At 40.1% G+C, this 22,599-nt stretch overlaps 1 protein-coding gene across 2 annotated transcripts in view; it reads right to left on the bottom strand.

Moving 5' to 3' along the window:
• IQGAP1 (IQ motif containing GTPase activating protein 1) overlaps window positions 1-22,599 on the bottom strand; it is a 101,155-nt gene that overhangs the window by 58,910 nt on the left and 19,646 nt on the right. For both annotated transcript variants that reach the window (XM_012763271.3, XM_020289108.2), the window contains exons 3-5: window positions 8,591-8,747; window positions 6,994-7,071; window positions 2,633-2,709 (exon numbers count right to left, since the gene is read on the bottom strand). In XM_012763271.3, the coding sequence (XP_012618725.3) occupies window positions 2,633-2,709; window positions 6,994-7,071; window positions 8,591-8,747 (312 nt within the window). The remainder of the gene's footprint in view (window positions 1-2,632; window positions 2,710-6,993; window positions 7,072-8,590; window positions 8,748-22,599) is intronic.

Here is a 22,599-nt window from a genome sequence, read left to right as displayed (position 1 = left end):
TTTTTTTAATTTAGGATAAGGGACTATGAGGACCTATTTAACCCCCAAATCAGTTCTTAGAATAACCAAACACCAGGGGAAGTGGAACGAAAGTATACAAATATATTCAAAATAATGGAGAACTGGGGACTATCTGAGAGTCGAATGTTATCTAAAAAGTAATTTAGTATGACTGAATTATAGTTACTATCTCTGGAATAATGCCAATCAAGATTAAGAAAAAAGGCCGGGCGCTGTGGCTCACGCCTGTAATCCTAGCTCTTGGGAGGCCGAGGCGGGAGGATTGCTCAAGGTCAGGAGTTCAAAACCAGCCTGAGCAAGAGCGAGACCCCGTCTCTACTATAAACAGAAAGAAATTAATTGGCCAACTGATATATATATAAAAAATTAGCCGGGCATGGTGGCTTGTGCCTGTAGTCCCAGCTACCCGGGAGGCTGAGGCAGAAGGATCACTCGAGCCCAGGAGTTTGAGGTTGCTGTGAGCTAGGCTGTCGTCACGGCACTCACTCTAGCCTGGGCAACAAAGCGAGACTCTGTCTCAAAAAAAAAAAAAAAAAAAAAAAAGATTAAGAAAAAAGCCCAAGAAAAAAGGCTGAGAAAAAAGGGCCAGGTGGCTCACGCCTATAATCCTACCACTCTGGGAGGCTGAGGCGGGCGGATCACTCAAGGTCAGGAGTTCGAACCCAGCCTGAGCAAGAGCGAGACCCCCATCTCTACTATAAATAGAAAAAAAGTAATTGGTCAACTAATATATATAGGAAATATTAGCCGGGCATGGTGGCGCATGCCTGCAGTCCCAGCTACTTGGGAGGCTGAGGCAGAAGGATTGTTTGAGCCCAGGAGTTTGAGGTTGCTGTGAGCTAGGCTGACGCCACGGCAGTCTAGCCCGGGCAACAGAGTGAGACTCTGTCTCAAAAAATTTTAAAAATTAAAAAAAATTAAAAAGATTAAGAAAAAAAAAGGGCAGGGAGAAAACAGAGATAATGCTTCTCTGTCACTGTTGATCCAAAGGGAGATGGTGCCTTACCCCATACAATTAAGTGGAACCTGCCTTGAACGCTGTTGTGTTTTACGGTAAAAGAGGCTCTGAGCACTTATAAACACATTCTACGTATTACCAAATGTTGCCAACTATTGTTCAGGAAAACACCATAAGAAAGAAACCATAAATCGCGAACCAGAACACATTACTCTCTTTATGTATACTTTCTAAGCACAGACTGCATATTCAAGAGAAATAGAAAACAACAGTGGACTTCCTCGCTTTCTCATTCTGACCCCATCATTAGAAAGGCGCAGTTAATCCTCTATCTCTAGTTCAGAGAATGTGAGGCCTGGGACCCGGGTTACGTTGCAGAGTGGTGGCTACAGAACTAGCAGAGAAGAATTCTGCCAGCTTAGCCTCTGTGCCTGCCAGGTTCAGGTATCCATTGTAGTAGGCACAGCCTTCACAAGGTTATCAACACAGACCTCATGTAACAAAAAGCCAATCACAATACTCAGAACTAAGCTGCTTTTGGCTCAGACACATACATTTGAAAGTGCTACAATTCTCAATCCAAGACATCCACGTCCTTAGCTATATTCATTCTTTCGCGTTTCACACTGATTCCAGTGATACCAAAGATCTAGTACATGTCTGATCAAGAAATTAGAGACGATAGTTTTCTTATAGATCAATATTATACATATATTTCATATATGTAATCAACATTTATTAAGCAAACATACACGATGCTATATAAAAAGAGCAGCTCAGGCAAAGAAAGTTCATATTCATATCCTACTCACTTGTACCATCTTCTGCTTTAGTCCTATGGCCATCAAATAAATGTGCTGAAATACTTTCCTTTATAGCCCACTACAGGTTGAGCACCCAAATCTGAAAATCCAAAAAAAATAAAATCCAAAGTGCTCCAAAATCTGATATCTTTTGAGTGCCAACATGATGCTCAAAGGAAATGTTCATTGGAGCATTCTGAGATTTCAGATTTGGGGTGTTCAGTATAATGCAAAAATTCCAAAAGCTGAAAAAAAAAAATCCAGTATCTGAAACATTTCTGGTCCCAAGCATTTTGGATAAGGGATACTCGTCCTGTATGAGCATCAACTCCCATCCCATCCCACTCTCCCTCCAGACAGAGCACTTTTTCCTCCAAATTAGTACCTTGTTGATTCTGGGGACGTGAAATTAAGTCATCTTTCAAATGTATCATGAAATTGTGGGAAAAATTATACTGTTCCAGTTGCTATTATCATATTTGTATTGGTATAAAAATTATTTAATGAATGAACAAATGGCTTAATAATGGCAAGGACCTAGATGACTACTTGAAAGAGACCAAACCCCAAGTGAAATGCATAATTCCCAGAAACCTTATATAATAATGAAAGAATATGCCATAGTTTCAGAACCAAAGTATCTGCTATTATGGGAATAAATTCCTTCTCTAAATGCCCTAGAAAAAACACAGCTATTTTTCACTATTTTGTTAGGATGATAGTATTCTATTTGAAATTCTGAAACTAATTTAAAGAAAAACTTTTTCATCTTACACCATGGATAAAAAGATACACACTCAATTCAGATGTTATTCCTAAACTGCTTATTTTACGAAGAAAATCTGATTACCTGAGTGCATGGATACAGTAGATACATCTTGGCATGTTCTTTCGATCATAGATATCTGTAGTTTCTGGATAAAAAATCTAGGGAGAAACAAAAGTAGTAAGGTATCCATCCACTGGGTTCATTTGACATTCAACAATCATCAATACAAATAATAAAACTATGGACAATTAGAAAACATTGTTGGCATTCAGCAAATAACTTCATTAGGGTGAATAGACATTTAGTCATATTTTAAGGGATAAAATGCTATAATACAGAATGAAAAGTACTACTTGGAAAATCCCTATTTGGTCAACCTACTGAATTTCATTAGGTGTGTGAAGGTGATTTACTTATTTCAGACCCAGACACAGGCTCTAATCCAGTTTAAATCAGTGGCAAGTATATGAGGCTTTAAGGACCATACTCTTCCTAGTTACTCTCTACCATGCCTGTGTGGAGTAATAACAATGAAGACTTACTAAGTGCCTTGGTTTGGGCAAATTGCTACATTTAGACATTGAAAAAAACTATAAAATATTAAAATGTTCTATAATGCTTACAGGAGATAGGAAGATACATACATGAAGTAGCTAGAACAGATGCATATGAGAATATGGAAGACCAGTACTTTTCTTTGGTAGCACTTACCACAATCAATCATTTGTGTTTATCTGTTTGGCTACTCTTACAAGGTTTTGAGACTGGATGACTGAGAAAATGGCGACATGGTACCATATACTATAAAGGAGGGGAAGTTCACTTGGGGGAAAGATAGATTTAATTTTAGATATGAAAAATTCTAGGTGACATTATAGAAAGCTATCCAAGGAGAAATGTCCAGAAGCCAATTGAAGATACTGTGTTTATCTTACAGCAAAGAGTGTTGAGAATAACTGAAACCATGAGAATGGGAATAAAGACTGCATCTTAAGGAATGTCCATAACTAGGACATGGATGGTAGAATGAAGAAAACAAGACTAGTACAGCAGATTAGAAACAATTTAAAAAACAAAATCATTGACATTCCCTCATCTGCCTAAAAAAAAAAAAAAAAAAAAAAAAACAAAATCAAAGTAAGAAAATAGCCCAAGCACTGTGGTTCACGCCTATAATCCTAGCACTCTGGGAGGTCAAGGCAGGAGGATGGCTTGAGGTCAGGAGTTCAAGAGCAGCCTGAGCAAGAGCAAGAGCAAGAGCAAGACCTGGCCGGGCGCTGTGGCTCACGCCTGTAATCCTAGCTCTTGGGAGGCCGAGGCGGGTGGATTGCTCAAGGTCAGGAGTTCAAAACCAGCCTGAGCAAGAGCGAGACCCCATCTCTACTATAAATAGAAAGAAATTAATTGGCCAACAGATATATATAAAAAATTAGCCGGGCATGGTGGCGCATGCCTGTAGTCCCAGCTACTCGGGAGGCTGAGGCAGAAGGATCACTCAAGCCCAGGAGTTTGAGGTTGCTGTGAGCTAGGCTGACGCCACGGCACTCACTCTAGCCTGGACAACAAAGCGAGACTCTGTCTCAAAAAAAAAAAAAAAAAAAGCAAGACCTGTCTCTACTAAAAATAGAAAAATTGGTCTGGTGTGGTGGTGCATGCCTGCAGTCCCAGCTACTCGGGAGGCTGAGGCAAGAGAATCACTTGAGCCCAGGAGTTTGAGGTTGCTGTGAGCTAGGCTGATGCCACAGCACTCTAGCTCAGGTGACAGAGAGAGACTTCAATTCAAAAAAATAAAATAAAATATTTCAAGGAAAACGTAGCCAACAGTACCAACTATGATAAAGAGCTAAAAAAGGATAAAAACCAAAAAATTACTGCATTAAGTTTCTACAATTAGCCTGTATGTACCATATAAAGAGATTAGGAAAGACATCCCAACAAACACTATCTATGTATTGTCAATTATGTATCACACATTATGGGCAACAATACATTTTTAGGCTAAATATCTTTAGCTCATATTCTCAAAAGGAATCATGTAGGGTAGACAGTTCAAACCTTATAGCCATGATTACCATGTTGTTTGTCCCTGAAAGCCTTTAGTAAATACTATGTTTGCTGAAAGTGTGGTCCAGTACAATACACTACTGTTAGTAAACAAAAAAAGTAATAAAATTATATCATTAAAAAAACATTTTGTAGTAACATTTCTAGCAACAGCAAATATTAACAAAGCTCTTAGTACCAGTCAAAAGTGGTTAAATTGTCATTGTCCACTGGCAATATACTACATCAAAAACAGGAACAGGAAGTTACAGGTGCACAGTACAATATTTTATACTATATAATGTTTTATACTATATACAAAACAGGAACAGGAAGTTACATGTGCACAGAGAGGCCAAGCAGCTGTAAGAACTCAACATATTGCATTTCCTGACATTTGTGGGGCCTAATTCTCAAACATACCAGTGGCAAGGAAGAGAACTGCAGCACTTGCTCTGAAAAAAAGAGGACAAAGGCTAGTCTTCCCCGAAGACCCATCTCTGGATTGAACTCACGTCAACAGCTGTGTATGCAACAATGAGCTCGGCACTATGTAAATCCCAAATATTCGAGTCCAAGTGGTTTTAGCTACCTTCTGATATTCCACACCTCACTTTTTAAAAATCTTTCTTTGTTTACACAAATTTGGACTCTACAGAAAAAGTGTAAAGAAAATAAAAATCACCCCTTAATCCCATCACACAGGAATGAAAACCCTATCTCCTTACAGATTTTTCCCAAGAATACTCACTTTATTTTTACACAAAAACTAGTGATCTCATCTTAGCCAGAACACAAACTCTTAAAATCTTAAACTGGTTCCCCTCCCCCACTTAATACATCAAAGACAACTTCCTTTGTTTAGATAGGTTATAACCTTTTTAATGGTACTAGTATTCGATTGGCTATAACAATTAATACCCCGAGTGAAGAAACACGTAGTTTTGCTATCAGTTTTTCCCATCATTAGCAATGCCTTTATATTATATATATCTTGTTGTGTTTGTCTGATTGGAATTTGGGGGGGGGATAAGGGGAATTCTTAGGTCAAGTGATGTAAAGAAAAAAAGAAATCAATCAATCCACCAATCCATGCCTCCAAGAGTGACAATAGAGCATGGCCTTATGGTAGGACTGGGTAGTTAGAAATGGCAATTTCACTAAAAGCAGCACTAAATATACTTCTGAGCAAACACTCAGAGGATTCACACTCCCATATCAAAACTACAGCCATCAGCCAGGCACAGTGGGTGGCTCACGCCTGTAATCCTAGCACCCAGGCAGGCGGATCGTTTGAGCTCAGGAGTTCGAGATCAGCATGAGCGAGAACCGGTCTCTACTAAAAAAATAGAAAGAAATTGGCTGGACAACTAAAAATATATACATAAAAATTAGCCGGGCATGGTGGTGCATGCCTATAGTCCCAGCTATTTGGGAGGCTGAGGCAGGAGGATCACTTGAGCCCAGGAATTTGAGGTTGCTGTGAGCTAGGCTGACACCACGGCACTCACTCTAGCCCGGGCAAAGTGAGACTCTGTCTCAAAAAAAAAAAAAAAAAAAAAAAATATATATATATATATATATATATATATATATATAGCCATCACTCAAAACATGTGTAGGAAGTAAATTATATTACCTCCATATAATATGACTCTTCATACTCTCTAGAGATTTCTAAAATATTTCCTGTGTTTCCTAAAGTCAAATTTTAATGTAACAACTTTCTGAATAGATAAAAACCACTGAATTTGTACACTTTAAAATGGCAACTCTAAGGCCGGGAGCGGTGGCTCACACCTGTAATCCTAGCACTCTGGGAGGCCAAGGCAGGAGGATTGCTCAAGGTCAGGAGTTCAAAACCAGCCTGAGCAAGACCCCGTCTCTATCATAAAAATAGAAAGAAATTAATTGGCCAACTAATATATATATATATAAAAATCAGCCGGGCATGGTGGCTCGTGCCTGTAGTCCCAGCTACTCGGGAGGCTGAGGCAGGAGGATCGCTTGAGCCCAGGAGTTTGAGGTTGCTGTGAGCTAGGCTTACGCCACAGCACTCACTCTAGCCTAGGCAAGAAAGCGAGACTCTGTCTCAAAAAAAAAAAAGGCAACTCTAATAGTATGTGAACTCTACCTAAGGAAAAACACATTAATGTAAGTCTACAATGTCATATAGTAAAAGTAAATATCATCATGAAGAATTTCTCCAGGGTGAAGTGAATAGGTATGAGGAATAGAAAGAGAACAAAACTATTTCCTAAATCAAATAGAAAAAAGATCTTTTGGTATTTTACAAAAAAAAAAAAAAAAAATCACCAAGGAGTCTGAGAATAACTTGACAGGTAGAATGAGGACTATTATGACAAAACGGCCAGAAGTATGAATATTAGGTAAGCTACCTTAGGCAATCCAATGTCATCCATGGCATTCAACCACTGAATCACATTATCTGTGTGTCTGAAGTGGAGGCCAGTTGCCTGGAAGAAATGAAAAGACCATTAGGCACCAGTGGCTATACCAAAGCAAATACTAAATAGAAAGTCTTCTTGCAGAAGTTTCCTTGTGACACTTTAGAAGATCTCCTTAAATTTGAGGTCACTGTGCTCACATTCCAATACCAAGAAGCCAAATCCACATTTCAGCTCCTCTCACTTAAGAGCCAGCTGGAGAACCTTCCCGTGTGCAGCGTGTTCTACAGGGCACGGGCTTTGGAGGTAAATTAGCTTGGATTCAGTTCCCGACTAGGCCATCCGCCGGCAATACAGGGGAAATCATTTGACCATTTGAAGTCAGCGTTCCCCAATCTAGAACGCCTATTTGATATGCTGTTGTAAAGATCAAGTCAGACGGTGCATGTGAAGTAATTACTGTGGTGTAGTAATTAGTGCGGTAATTAATTCTAAACACAGAAGACAAAAAATGACAGATATTATGAAATGTATCAATCAGTACTTAGATGCTACAGACAGAAATACCAGCTTCTAAACCTCTATGTCTGCTATTGTGGAGATTTGCTCTCAAGAGGGCACAAAGACTTTAACTGTCTGCTACCAAGTTTCCACTTTCCTTTTGCTATCTTGCTATTCCATCCAAGGAACGACTCCAGAGTTGTCTTCAGAAAAGCTGTTTATTTAAAGCTCAACATTTAAGTCTTCACTTTTGATCAAGGAAAGTTTCTGTTTAGGAAGTTAATTTTGGCTAAAGACCTACTTCTTCCTTGTTCTCCTTTTAATTTAAACAGAACCCAGAAAAATCTCTTTTCGACACCATCTGCAGCCTTACTCATAATGAGTTTGGGCCCAGTTCTTACAGACCATTACAATTGCTCCTGGTTATGCGATCCTCCACCACCTTTTATACTCACCCTTTTTTTCAAATAAGAGCTCACAGGCAAGCTCCCTATAGAAGCTCTGCAGACATAAGAATTTGGTCCTGTCAACATCCCACCTTAGCTCAGCAGTCGTCATTGTCTTATTTTTTTTTTAGGGCCCTGGGCCACAGGAATCAAACCCTTTCACTTATCTCAATTTTCTGAGATTGGATCACTTTCCCCTTGTACCTTGAACTTCAATATCATAGAGTGATGTTTCTTCCTAAAGTTGCTATTACTTTCAATTTGTCAGCAAATCTCAGTGCTTGGTGAAAACTAGATTTAAAGTAGTAATTCCCCTAGTTATCTCCTCTATCTTCTAAAGAATAAAAGAAAATGTCAGGGGACTAGTTTTTTGGTTTTATTTTTTATTCAGGAGTATGAAAACTTCTAGATATACATCATCATAAGAGTACTACCAGAAATACAGACAGCTCAAGTTCTTTTACTACTGTATCTTGCCTTTGCACTAAGTTCTCCATCCTGACAGGCATTTTAAAGGCTGTATTTTGTTGGAAAAGACACACCTTACACATATTTCTCAATAACTCTCACAAAGAATAAAGTATGCTAACCTTCTATCTCAAGTTTCTAGAAATCTAAGCACCAAGGAAGGAAGGACTCACCTTGTATCTGGTTTGCTCTCGATCGTAGATTTTTTTCAGGGATACCACTTTGGGAGAGAAGAAGTTTCCTAGTTTGGCAAGGTAGACCCCATTCCTAAGTCCCTCCTCCAGTTCTGTGGTGGGAGGCAGGTCTTCCCCAAGGCACGCTTCCATCCACCTGCACGAAAGGAGAGAGGGCGATGAAAACAGAGAAGGGGAGGTCAGACTCTTCCTTAGAGAGTTGAAGCCTAATTTCCATTCTCCCTAGAGAAGTTCAAGTCCAGCACAGCAACACTCTTTTACAATCAGTCTCACATATATCCTTGCCCGGGCCTGGTCAGATCTCAGAGGCAGGGAACTTGGGCAAATTCCTGAGCATGAATGCCACCTTCTTCTCCACCCCGCTCTCCTCCACTGCAGCTACAAGGCCCGCTGGCTCCCCAGATCCTGGCTGCCCCAGGAACTTCAGACCCTTCTCAGTCCTCAGGTTACTCCCTGAAAAGTCCTAAGAAAAACCATTTATAACCGAAGCCACCATCTCAACTGGGCAGAAGCCTAAATTTGATGCTGATGTTCTTTCCCAGTTTCAGAATTCAGAATCCACAGTGAATTTCTGTGTTCGGGTTTTACGCTCATCTGGGGGTTATCAAAACAGAGTCAATTAGCTAACATACTGAAAGAAACTCCTATGGAAGCAGTTTTAAAATAGTGAATTCTTTAGTGTTTTCAGAGGCAGGGCGGAGAGGAAAGGAAAACAAAACTGTATTTTTCCCTTTTAATATTTCTCATGAGATTTCAGGGAAGCCTAAGATTAAACAAGGGAAAGTTTAATTGTGCATAATTTCTACCAATGGAAATGTAAGTAACCGAAAATCATTTATAACAATGGTTTTTAAACACTTTTTGAGCCATAGGCTCCTTTGAATGTCTGGAAAGCTATAGACACTTCCCGAGAAAAATGTACATATATTTAAAATGTACACATAATTTCAGAGATTTCATTGACTTTATGAACCTCAGATTAAGAATCCCTAATTTAAAATTATTCCACTCAAATTTTACAAGACTGATATCATCCTCACATTTTTCATTATGCTGACAAAGAAAATTCCCAAAACACCAGATGTTGCCTGGTCTGTTCTACCAAAGTGATAAACCTTTGAAAAGGCAAACGAAAAAAAGGTTCAAGATACAGGAAACTGAAATAAAAACAAGATTTATTGCCACATAAAAATTAGACATGTTTATTGATACATAGAAATTTAAATTAAAATACAAATAAACCTAGAAGAAACATTTGAATATGCCCTATACATACATACATATATATTCACAAAAACAAATAAGAAAAACACTAACATAACCAGGTGTGGTGGTACATGCCTATAGTCCCAGCTACTTGGAAGGCTGAGGGAGAAAGATCTCTTGAGCCCAGGAGTTCAAGGCTGCAGTGAGCTATGATTGCACCATGGCACACCAGCCTGGACAACAGTGCAAGACCCTGTCTTTTAAAAAATAACAATGCCAGAAAACACTAACATACCAACAAAAATACAGGCTAACTAATGTGTAAGTGTATTATGATCCTGTTTATGTGGTTTATATATTCTTTTTTTTTTTTTTTTTAACATTTATTTTTATTTTATTTTTTTATTTTTTGAGACAGAGTCTCGCTTGTTGCCCAGGCTAGAGTGAGTGCCGTGGTGTCAGCCTAGCTCACAGCAACCTCAAACTCCTGGGCTCAAGCAATCCTGCTGCCTCAGCCTCCCGAGTAGCTGGGACTACAGGCATGCGCCACCATGCCCGGCTAATTTTATATATATATTAGTTGGCCAATTAATTTCTTTCTATTTATAGTAGAGACGGGGTCTCGCTCTTGCTCAGGCTGGTTTCGAACTCCTGACCTCGAGCAATCCGCCCGCCTCAGCCTCCCAGAGTGCTAGGATTACAGGCGTGAGCCACCGCGCCCGGCTGGTTTATATATTCTTTACATTAATAAAATTGCTAGACTATAGAGTATGAATTTATCATACTTTTATAAATTGTTACTTTAATAATTTGGAATACATTTATTGTATTAAATCCATCTTTTTGAACTGAGAATATCACTCAGAATCTTTTAAAAACAAGAAAAAGTGACAATCTCTCTATTTTTCCCAAATTCTATGGAACAGTCAATCTCACTTTGAAATCTATTCTACCTTTAAAGTAGCTAGTGTACTGACAAATAGTAACTACTTAAATAAAGGCTAGATGGATATATGAATGGGCCAGAGAATTTTCTACAACCAATAATAATAAATTTCTCCTCTGGCTTTTCTTTCAAGTAATAGAACTTAAACTGTCATAGGGGAAAAAAGGAACAAATGCATTTTTTGGAAGTATTGCCATAGTAAATTAGATACCAATTGGCAACAACTGCAAAATTTGAACTATACCTCTGCAAGAGCCTAAAGATCAGAAGGGCAATGTGGAAAAGAATGGCAGCTGCTGATATGGAAAAACAGTTGTAGTCCAAGGACACAGCTCATATAATTGGCTTTCTAATATTCTACTGCTAAAAAGGATACAGATAAAATCATTCTGGCAAACAACTGCTGGCAACCTCAGCTCTCAGGGGATAATCTAACTTGGGTTCTCATTAACAGGGGCAAACCTAACAATTATAGCCTAAGCCAAAAAACAGCCCTATAGCACATAACAGTACAAAGAAAAAATTATTTATTTTCTTCTCCATATGAGGTGAACACACAGCAAATACTGTGGATTAAGAGCACAGTAGATACTTTTGCCCTGAATCAGAGCCAGGTACCAGAGTGCTTAGGGTCTTCCCTTTCTGAGATTACTAGACTGAGACCAAAACAAGAGGAGGGGCTGAGTGTGGTGGAGTGGAGTAAGCCTGCCTGTAGGCCCCGCTACTCCCTACTCTGGAAGCAGAGGCGGAAGGATCTCTTGAGGCCAAGAGTTCAAAGCCAAGGTACACCATGATCAAGCCTCTGAATAGCTACTGCTTACCAAGACTTCATCTCAATCAATCAATCAATCAATAAATTAAAAAAAGAAGGACTTTAGTGACATCTCCCACACTCCTTTATCTTTACTTTCTCTATTCTGATAAAAAGAGTTCCAATTAATGACTGGACTTAGACATTTCCTACAGTGGGGATACTTTGCATATCACATAAGTGTCAGGTCAGAGGAAGAAAACCCAACTGTGACTTGGTGGAAAGGGTTAAGCAAAGGGAGGGAGCTAGGATAAATAGGGAGGCAAAACACAGAAGTATTTCTAAACAACTGCCACAAACCCAAACTGCCCTCCAAGTCATCACACGTGTGGCTTACCCACCATTCCAAGCTGCTTCACAATGGAGCACCACCTGATTTGCTTAACAGAATAAATCAGGACCAAACTGCTTTGAAAAGTGGGGTGCCATCTTACTATAAATTCTAGTGTTAGTTTTAAGTAGGTGCCATGTTACTATAATTGCTAATTAATGTTAGCAGAAGTTTAGATTCTACTCTAATTCCGAGACACAACAAACCCTCCTTTCAGCCTTTCTCTACAGCTCACATGAGATTTCCCCTCTGCTACTAAATCACAGAATCACAAAAATTGATAGCCAGGAACCCCATGCACTTCTGGAGCAAATACCTTTTTGGTTTTCTTTAAAATATAATACATATCCATTAAATAAATTACTAAACATTTCTCAAAATTTTATGACTAATTCCCAAGTATTATATAGTTTCTGAAGACTGTAAGTTATATAAAAATTCTACCAAGTGCCTAATCAGTCACCCATGTGGGACAATTACATCATATTTTACTGTTTTCAACCATTTAATATTGCAAGGAATATCTTTGCACACAATGTTCTTCTGTATTTAGAATTCCTTAGGAGAGGTCATTAGAAGTAAAACTCTAAAATGGAAAACTATAAACATTTAAAAGTGGTCTTTTTTACTGCCCAAAAGCCTATTCAAAAGGCTGTACCTACTAGCACAACCCCTCACTTGCAAATATAAGAATGAGGCTTTATCCAAGGTCACCTGCTAGCCAGTGGCAAAGGTGGAGTAACAAGACTCCGATTCAATTTAGTGTTTCAAGTCCTTCCCCTCTACCCTGCGGTTGCTCTGAGCACATCATCCCAAAAGCCTGAAGGGGCTGAGCTCCCCAGGCTGTCTAAACGGCAAAGTTTCAGATATACCATGTAGGAAAAAGGCTGCTCTCTCTCTCTTCTGTCCACTTAATGGGGTTTTAGGAGTGATTCTCAACACAGACACAAAACTGTTTTATAAAACTGAAGCATTTAATTTTGATTTATAAATACATTTAAAAGTAAATTTGCGCACAAATTTGTCCAACACACCTTTTTACCAATTGTCATGTTTGACACTATCCTCCCAATAATCATAGAACCTCAAGGTTGGTGTCTCATTGAAGATCTTCCACAGCCCACCTCACTCCCCTCTTACCTTTCTCTCCTCCCCTCTTTGATGCCTGAATGCACCCAATATCTTCCCCACATCATGCTGCAGCCTCAGCCAGAGCCCTGCTGCTGACAGGGAATTAAACATTCAATGTCATTTCATTTCATTTCTAGATTCTAGTAGCCAGGAAAATTTTGTTAAGCCAGCGCCAGTTCTCCACTGGCCTACTGGAGCAAGGGAACACATGAAATAAAAGTATAATGTGGCTAGGACTGCCCATGGACTTAGAAAGACCTGGATTTACATCCTGTCTCTGGCACTTTACAAGACAGCGAGCCACTTAACCAGTTTCTTCATTTGTTATAAGGGGATAACAGTACCTTCCAAATAGGTTTCTTGTTGAGGATCAACTACAATTGCAAATAAAGTACAAAGCCAGCACAGTGCCTGGCTGGGCACTGAAAAAATATTTGTCCCTTTCCTCCTGTTCCCTCATATGATGAGTCATATGCTAACACTTCCGTAAGTAAAATGATTCCAGCTCCTCAAGCACTCTTCATAAAGAGACAATAATAGCACCTACCCGCAGAGTGTTTGTGAGAATGAAAAGAAATAATGCACATACAGTGCTAAGAATAGTGCCTGGCACAGAGTAAGCAAGCACTCCAAATGTCGCGGGTACTGCCATTAGCGTTGGACGCGACTCCCCCGCCCCTCACATCTCTCTCGCTCTCCCATTCTCCGCCCAAACGCCCTGTTCCAGGTGTGCTGTGACCAGGCTGAGGCGGAACAGGACTATCTCCTTCATTCTGAACACTCCGTAAGCACAAAGCCTGAGATTAAATAATTTTACTACACTTTTCCAATCAGCAGAAACTCACTGTTTCCCACATACAGAGCTGCTAAGCCGTATCTCTACGATACCACATTAAAACCATCATTTGCATTCATCTGTTATATTTCTTCATGTTAGATTCAACCCATTGTCCCTAACATCGGCATCTTTTGTGATTTTATTTCTGCCACCCAAAATATTAACTTCCTCTTCAGCTTCACATTATCTACAAATATTAACGGGTTTTAAAGAATGAACAGGAGTTTAGCAAATGGCCAGGGCGAGAAGGCCTCCAAACACAAGAAGTACCAGGTACAAAGGCAGGGAGGCACGAAAACACAAGGTGCGTCACCCAGGAGCTCAGCACGTCCGGTGCGGGAAGGTGAGGGCAGGGGCCTACGGGAGCAGCCGATGGAAGAGGCAGAAAGAAGGCTGGATCATGCAAGGCCTTGTTTGTCAGGCTGAGAAACCTGTACATCACCCTACTTGTGGGAGACACTGAAGGATGACCTGATCAGATCTATTTCAGAAAATCACTGTGGCAACAATGTAGGGTCTTTAAATTTTCTTCATTAGCAAAAAAGTACAAATGTTTTAACAAATAAGCAACTTAAAAAGAAAAAAAAACAACTTCCAAGAATATCATACCAAGTGGTAGCATTAGCACATCCTACAAGTCATCAGACTGTTGGCCTCAGTCACAGAGCTCAGGGACAAAACTTGTTTCTTATAATTCTCACAAAAGGTGAAGAAAGTGGAGAGTTCTTAGCCCTCCCTCTCACAACAAGGGATGTAAACATTCAACACTTTCTCCTCAAGTTTAACCCCAGCGCTGCTTTAGCAAATCTAACTCAAATGCAAATTGTTAAAAAAAAAAAAAACAAAGTGATAGCAGATCTGAAACACAACTACTAAATAGGAAAATACTGATATTTGAATGGTTCACTTTCAATATAAATAACTTTTTAAAAATCTCTAACATGCCATTTGGCAGATAAGAAGCTAAATATCTTCCATGTATTATTTCACTTGATCTCTGCAACAACCTAGATAAGCAGTATTCTTCTTTTTTTACAGATAAAGAAACTATATGTTCCAAAAAGTAAACCATCCGGCCGGGCACAGTGGCTCATGCCTGTAATCCTAGCTCTCTGGGAGGCCGAGGCGGGCGGATTGCACAAGGTCAGGAGTTCAAAACCAGCCTGAGCAAGAGCGAGACCCCGTCTCTACTATAAATAGAAAGAAATTAATTGGCCAACTGATATATATATAAAAAAAATTAGCCGGGCATGGTGGCGCATGCCTGTAGTCCCAGCTACTCGGGAGGCTAAGGCAGGAGGATCGCTCGAGCCCAGGAGTTTGAGGTTGCTGTGAGCTAGGCTGACGCCACGGCACTCACTCTAGCCTGGACAACAAAGCGAGACTCTGTCTCAAAAAAAAAAAAGTAAACCATCCAAGATTACCCAGCTAGTAAGTTCACACGTGAACCCAAGTTGGTATGATTCTAAAGTCCATACCCTTAATTGCTATTGGATGCTGCTTCCTTCAAATATAATAACAGCTACCATCTACTGAATGAACACTCACTAAGAAAAGCTCAAGTCTGCCCATAGTAGTAGCTCATGTCTGTAATCCTAGTACTTTGGGAGGCCGAAGCGAGAGGATTACTTGAGGCCAGAAGTTCAAGACAAGCCGGACCAAGTGCAAGATCCCATCTTTACAAAAAAATAGAAAATTTAGCATGCATGGTGATGCACACCTATAGTTCCAGTTATTCAGGAGGCTGAGGCAGGAGGATTGCTTGGGCGCAGGAGTTTGAGGTTGCTGTGAGCTATAATCTTGCCACTGTACCCTAGCCCGGGCAACAGAGCGAGACCCTATCTCAACAAAAAAGTTCAAGTTCTGAAGTTGGGCTTCCTGAAGCATTCCATACCACACTATAACGGCTTCATTAACAACCCTTACTCTATCAAGCACCAAGACAGGGTCTCTTATTAAACATTGGTGAAGTAGACACAATTAGTGCAAAAACTGAGGGCTCATACAAAAGCCTGTCTTTAATTACATAGTAATTGTTACATATCTTTCTAACTTAGTCTGTTTTAATAAAATGTTGTTTTATACATATTTTAAATCAATTCTTCAAAAAAGTTATCTACTCTGACAGCCACATATTCATTCAGGAAATATTTCTAACTTAAGGTTCTATGAAACACTTATCATTGCATAATATGTGCTGAATACCAGTCCCTACCTTCAAGGAAATCGCTCTCCGGGGAGAGAGATGCTTAAACAACTAGCCACAATAGGAGATGATATTTGAAGTAGGCTTTGTTAAATTATATTTAGAGAGGTGAAAAACGGAGAAAAGAGACATTTAAGATAGATAAACGGCATAAACAAAGAGCAAAAAAAAAAAAACCATGAAAACAAATGGCATATCAGGGACTGAGAGATCACCGTGGTAGAGGGGTAGCTGGAGATGTATCGGGATATATCAGTATTTTAACCTGAAGGCAATGGGACCCGCAGGAGGCTGTGGAGTAGAAGACTTGCCTGGGCAGATCTGAGACTTAGGAGGGTAAGGAGGACAGCAGCATGGAAGACAGATGCAAGGGAGAAATATCAGGCAACTGGCCAGCCGTGGTGGCTCATGCCTGTAATCCTAGCACTCTGGGAGGCCGAGGCAGGTGGATCGCTCAAGGTCAGGAGTTCAAAACCAGCCTGAGCAAGGGCGAGACCCTGTCTCTACTATAAACAGAAAGAAATTAATTGGCCAACTAATATATAGAGAAAAATATTAGCCGGGCATGGTGGCGCATGCCTGTAGTCCCAGCTACTTGGGAGGCTGAGGCAGCAGGATCGCTTGAGCCCAGGAGTTTGAGGTTGCTGTGAGCTAGGCTGACGCCACGGCACTCTAGCCTGGGTAACGGAGTGAGACTCTGTCTCAAAAAGAAAAAAACAAATATCAGGCAACTATCTCAGGAATCCAGGTGAGAGATAATAAGATATTTAGGGCAATGGCAGATACAGAAAGAAAAATGATGAGCAATCACAAGTTGACCCCATTTGACAAGCTGTTAGATGGGTGGAAGGTGGGGTTCAGGGAAGTGGGGAATATGAAGCTTCCAGATTATTGGAAAAGAAAAAAAAAAAGGCAAAGTTAGTTCCTGACTTCACATTTTGCAACTAACACCAAATGGATTAGATTTTTAAAAGCCAAAAGAAAAATACAGATGAATACTTACATAATTTTGAAATGGGAAAGGAATTTACAAACAAGACCATAGAAGGAGAAATCGGAAAGGAAAAGATAAACTGGCTGGTATTTAAACTTCTATAAGGCATTTTTCAAAAAACTTAAATAGGAAAGGTTACTGGAGGGGGAAAAAAATCACAACATATAACAAAGCGCTAATCATCTCCTAAAATATTTACATATATGTACATTTTAAACATTTGAAATAAATAACAAAATGACAAATATTTCCCTACAAAAATGGGCTAGAAATACAAATAGGCTTCTTCACAAAAGAAGAAATATAAACAGGCTGAATGCAGTGGCTCACTTGTAAGCCCAGCACTTTGGTAGGCAGAGGTAGGAGGACTGAGGCCAAGAGTTCAAAACCAGCCTGGGCAACACAGTAAGACTCTGTCTCTACAAAAATAATTTTGTTTTCAAATTAGTTGAGCATGGTGGCACATGCCTACAGACCCAGCTACTGGAGAGGCTGAGGCAGGAAGATTACTTGAGCCCAGGAGTTACAGGTTGGAGTGAGCTATGACCACATCACTGTACTCCAGCCTGGGCAACAAAGCAAGACCCTGTTTGTAAAAAAAAAAAAAAAATACAAACAGTAATTACAGTAATTATCTGAAAATTTCTCAATCTTACTACTTATCAAAGAAATGCAAATTAAAATAACAAAACCACCATCTTCAGTTATCAGGCTAGCAAAGATAAAAAAAAAATGATAATATATATATTTTTTGAGACAGAGTCTCGCTCTGTTGCCTGGGCTAGAGTGCTGTGGCATCAGCCTAGCTCACAGCAACCTCAAACTCCTGGGCTCAAGCCATCCTCCTGCCTCAGCCTCCCAGGTAGCTGGGATTACAGGCATGCACCCCATGCCCAGCTAATTTTTTTTCCTATGTATTTTTAGTTGGCCAATTAATTTCTTTCTATTTTTAGTAGAGACGGGATCTCACTTTTGCTCAGCTTGGTTTCGAACTCCTGACCTTTAGAGATCCACCCGCCTCGGGATAATAACTTATTATCCAGTGTGTGGGGAAAACCCACATTTTCACACACAGTTCCGGAAGAAAATCTGGCACTTACAGAAACTTCTATAAAAGGAAGAAGAAAAGGTTTTGTTTTATTTTTAAAAGATGATTTGGTGACTCGTGGCATGGATGACTAAATAAAAGATGATGCCATTAAACTAGGCTGAGGATACCCACAAAACCAGAAGGGGATGATAAATTCACCCCTGAGACATATTCAGCTTGAATAGTCAATGGGACACCCAGTTAGTGACATTCTTCATGCAGTTGGAAATACCAGTGTGATACTCAGGACAAAGACCCAGGTTGGAGACCTAGATTTGAAAAATGGCACCACAGGAGTGGATGAGTTCACGAGGGAAACAGGCTATAGAGAAAAATTTTATTGTTTTAATTTTTTTTTGAGACAGAGTTTCTCTCTGTTTCCCAGGCTAGAGTGCCGTGGCATCAGCCTAGCTCACAGCAACCTCAAATTCTTGGCCTCAAGCAATCCTCCTGCCTCAGCCTCCCGAGTAGCTGTAACTACAGGCATGCGCTACCATGCCGGCTAATTTTTTCTATTTTTAGTAGAGACAGGTCTCACTCTTGCTGAGGCTGGTCTCAAACTCCTGACCTCAGTGATCCTCCCTCCTGGGCCTCCCAGAGTGCTAGGATTACAGGCACCAGCCACCACGGCAGACCGAAAATTTTAAAGGTGAAGGTCTGTGCCTCAGAGAACACTAATATTTAAGAGGGGAAAGAGGAAAGGACAGTCACTGCAGTGAATGAGAATCAGGAGAGCATTGCATGACAGCAGTCGTGCTGGAGTCCCACCAACTTCAGTGCTACAGAGAGAGGTGGCAAGTGAGGAAGAAGGCCATCTGTGACCCTGTAAGGGGGTCTCTGCAAGGTGAGGTAAGGGTCAGATTACAATAACCTGAAAAGTAACGAGAAATGGGGAAGGAGAGGCAGCAAATGTAGGCTTCTTTTGTTTTTTGAGACAGAGTCTCACTCTGTTGTCCAGGCTAGAGTGAGTGCCATGGCATCAGCTTAGCTCACAGCAACCTCAATCTCCTGGGCTCAAGCAATCCTCCTGCCTCAGCCTCCCAAGTAGCTGGGACTACAGGCACATGCCACCATGCCTGGCTAATTTTTATATTTATATATATATATATAATTAGTTGGCCAATTAATTTCTTTCTATTTATAGGAGAGACGGGGTCTTGCTCTTGCTCCGGCTGGTTTCGAACTCCTGACCTCGAGCAATCTGCTTGCTTCTGCCTCCCAGAGTGCTAGGATTACAGGCGTGAGCCACTGCGCCCTGCCAAATGTAGGGTTCTTTCTCAAAAAGTTTGAGAAGGAAAGAAGAGAAACTGGGAAAATGGAAAAAGGGTTAGTCTGAGATGGTAGCATGTCCAGGGAAGGTGTCTTTTTTCTTTTTTTTTTTAATGATTAAAGAAGCAGCATATATTTGCAGTCTGCAAGAAAAGAATAAGGAGGGACTAAAGAACAAAAGCAAGGTTCTGAAGAGCAGACTTAGCAGCTGGCTACAGAAAGGAACATACCCACTTCTTCCCTGAAAAAAAGAGGGAAGGAAGTAAGAATGACATGTTATCTAACTAACCTCTCTGGGCTTCTGTTTCCTGTCTGTAAAACAGGATTAGCAACACCTCTAAACCTCATAAGTTTGCTGTGAGGATTAAATGAGATAATATATAGAATACATTAGTAAGCTCTAAATAATGGTAGCTATAGATTTGTGTATGTATACATGAGTATGTGTGTGACATAGCTACATTCTCAGAACTAAACCTACTTTTAGAGTCTGACACACAGTAACTTACATAATACCTGTCTACCTTGTCCTACTGATAACATTTTTCAAAGGGAGTAAATACTTGGCCCTACCCACTCTACCACTCAGCGAGACAAAGAAATGACTATACTGAAAAACTCTACTGTGGTAAATCTTAAAACAAGCCCAGGCCAAGAGCATACGTAGAAAAGAATCAGGGTGGAAATCTGAATTAGGGGTCTGTGAAGAGGAAACCAGTTGAACAAGTTCTGCAGAGCACATGACTTCAGCGGTTTCCCAGCTCGGTGCAATACAGAAGGGGAACATACCAATGCCGGAACTGACTACTCCAACCCATTGAGATTCAGTTCCTCCAGGAACAGCTCCTTGGGCACCACACCCATCTTGCAGAGCAAATACCCCTAAAAGCCAGACTTACTCCATCCTAAAAACCTCCCAAATTTGGCTGTCTTTCCCCACAATTAAAATTCTACTAAACCACTAACACATCAGAGCACCACCTAGGCACTGGAAACAGCTTAGTCATTTCAATATGATGGGGTAACTCCACGTCTAGAGAGGAAGGAATGCAAAGTATTAAAGCATGCTTCACCATATGAAGAGGGAGGGAATCAGGCGCTTCCCAGAAAAAACTGCATTTATATCTTGAAGGACGTGTGTGTGTGTGTGTGTGTGTGTGTGTGTGTGTGTGTGTGTGTATGGGGTGGGGGAGAACGTGTCAGACCAAGGGAACAGAATATGCAGAACCTTCAGGGGATTTGAAACAGGTATGAAAGGATAAGATGTGATTTAAAAGATCACTCTGAGCAGCACGGACTAGGAGGAGGGGCTAGTGAGGGGAAAGGAGACAGTTAAGAAACTGCTGCAGTAATGTAGGCAAGAAATGAAAAAGTTTTGTTTCCCAAGACATACAAGCAAAATGAGAACTCTTGATAGCATCTGTTTTAAAAAAAAAACTTCTGAGTATAAATTAGGACAATCTGAAAAGCTATAGAACTAAGTGAAAAACAGAGAGAAACTTTTTTGCTTCTTCTAAGTAATGTATTTAACTTCTGTATTTATTTATAACTAATACAGACCCCATCCCTGAGCAAATCATTTCATTCTTAGCATAACTGAATAGGGCAGGTCAAGCTTACTTGTAAAAATTAAATGTCTAATTGTTATATTTCAATAGAGTTCCTGGTCTTTTTTTTTTTTTTTTGAGACAGAGTCTCGCTTTCTTGCCTAGGCTAGAGTGAGTGCCATGGCGTCAGCCTAGCTCACAGCAACCTCAAACTCCTGGGCTCAAGCGATCCTCCTGCCTCAGCCTCCCGAGTAGCTGGGACTACAGGCATGCACCACCATGGCCGGCTAATTTTTTCTATATATATTAGTTGGCCAATTAATTTCTTTCTATTTATAGTAGAGACAGGGTCTCGCTCAGGCTGGTTTTGAACTCCTGACCTTGAGCAATCCGCCTGCCTCGGCCTACCAGAGTGCTAGGATTACAGGCGTGAGCCACCGCGCCCTGCGAGTTCCTGGTCTTATATGGAAACTAGACTATAGTGATGGGTTGTACAACTCAGTAAATTTATTAAAATTACTGAGTTATACACTAAAAATGGGTGCATTTTATAGTTTGTAAATTATACTTTGATAAAGTTTTTTTAAGAAAAGCTCAGACTATTAGGAAGAACTACTTATTCCCAGACTCAGTCTTCAGATCTAGAGCCTGGTGAAACATTGCCAAGTTCAACCTGTCTACCTAGCCATCCACCTCCATATTTACCAAATATATCATGAAGCATGAAAGACCTTTTAATCTTAAATGAAAAAAATCCTGAGACTGAATTAAACTGATAACAGCTACATCTTAAAAGCTATAGCCTGCTCATTATTAATTGTGAACAACTCTTTAGGAAAAAAACAGGTGACAGTCCTCTACAAGGTGTAAGATGGATACACATTTCTTTGCAAAAGCAATCCTCTGCTAGAACCTTGGAAACAAGGAGAGCCTGTACAGCAAGTATTAACATATGTCAAAAATTTAATTTTCAGATCTATTTACTTAGTAAGAACATATGAGGAAGAGGATTTAACTGTGATGCTCATTAAGGATATAGTCCTTGTCCTGTAAGGCTCACAGTACATTAGGGAAGAGGAAAGCTATCATAAAGATATCATACATAGAGGAAATTACAGAAATACAACTCCGACCTGGGGTAAGGGTGGGTGTCCAGGCAAGCTGGCAGAATGCTAACTGAATTTTTCTTAGATAGGCAATATATTTTTAACACAGGTCAATAATTGAACATGGTTCAAAATTCAAGAAGTATAAAAAGGTACCCAGTTAAAACGAAGAAAACTCAAGAGTGGCATATGCTACAGAGATTAAGTACTAAAAACTTCCATTGGACAGAGCAATTAGGCCACTGGGGGAGAGAGAAATTTCAGTGGGGAAAAAGCAAGAACAAGAATTCCATCCACATGAGTTAGGATAAAGAAGGGAATATAGGCCGGGCGCGGTGGCTCACGCCTGTAATCCTAGCACTTTGGGAGGCCGAGGCGGGCGGATTGCTCAAGGTCAGGAGTTCGAAACCAGCCTGAGCGAGACCCCGTCTCTACCAAAAATAGAAAGAAATTAATTGACCAACTAAAAAAATATATATACAAAAAATATATACAACTAAAAATATATACATA

This window comes from Microcebus murinus, chromosome 7 (assembly GCF_040939455.1).
Source record: "Microcebus murinus isolate Inina chromosome 7, M.murinus_Inina_mat1.0, whole genome shotgun sequence".
NCBI lineage: Eukaryota > Metazoa > Chordata > Mammalia > Primates > Cheirogaleidae > Microcebus > Microcebus murinus.
This window is presented reverse-complemented; position numbering and strand designations above follow the sequence as displayed.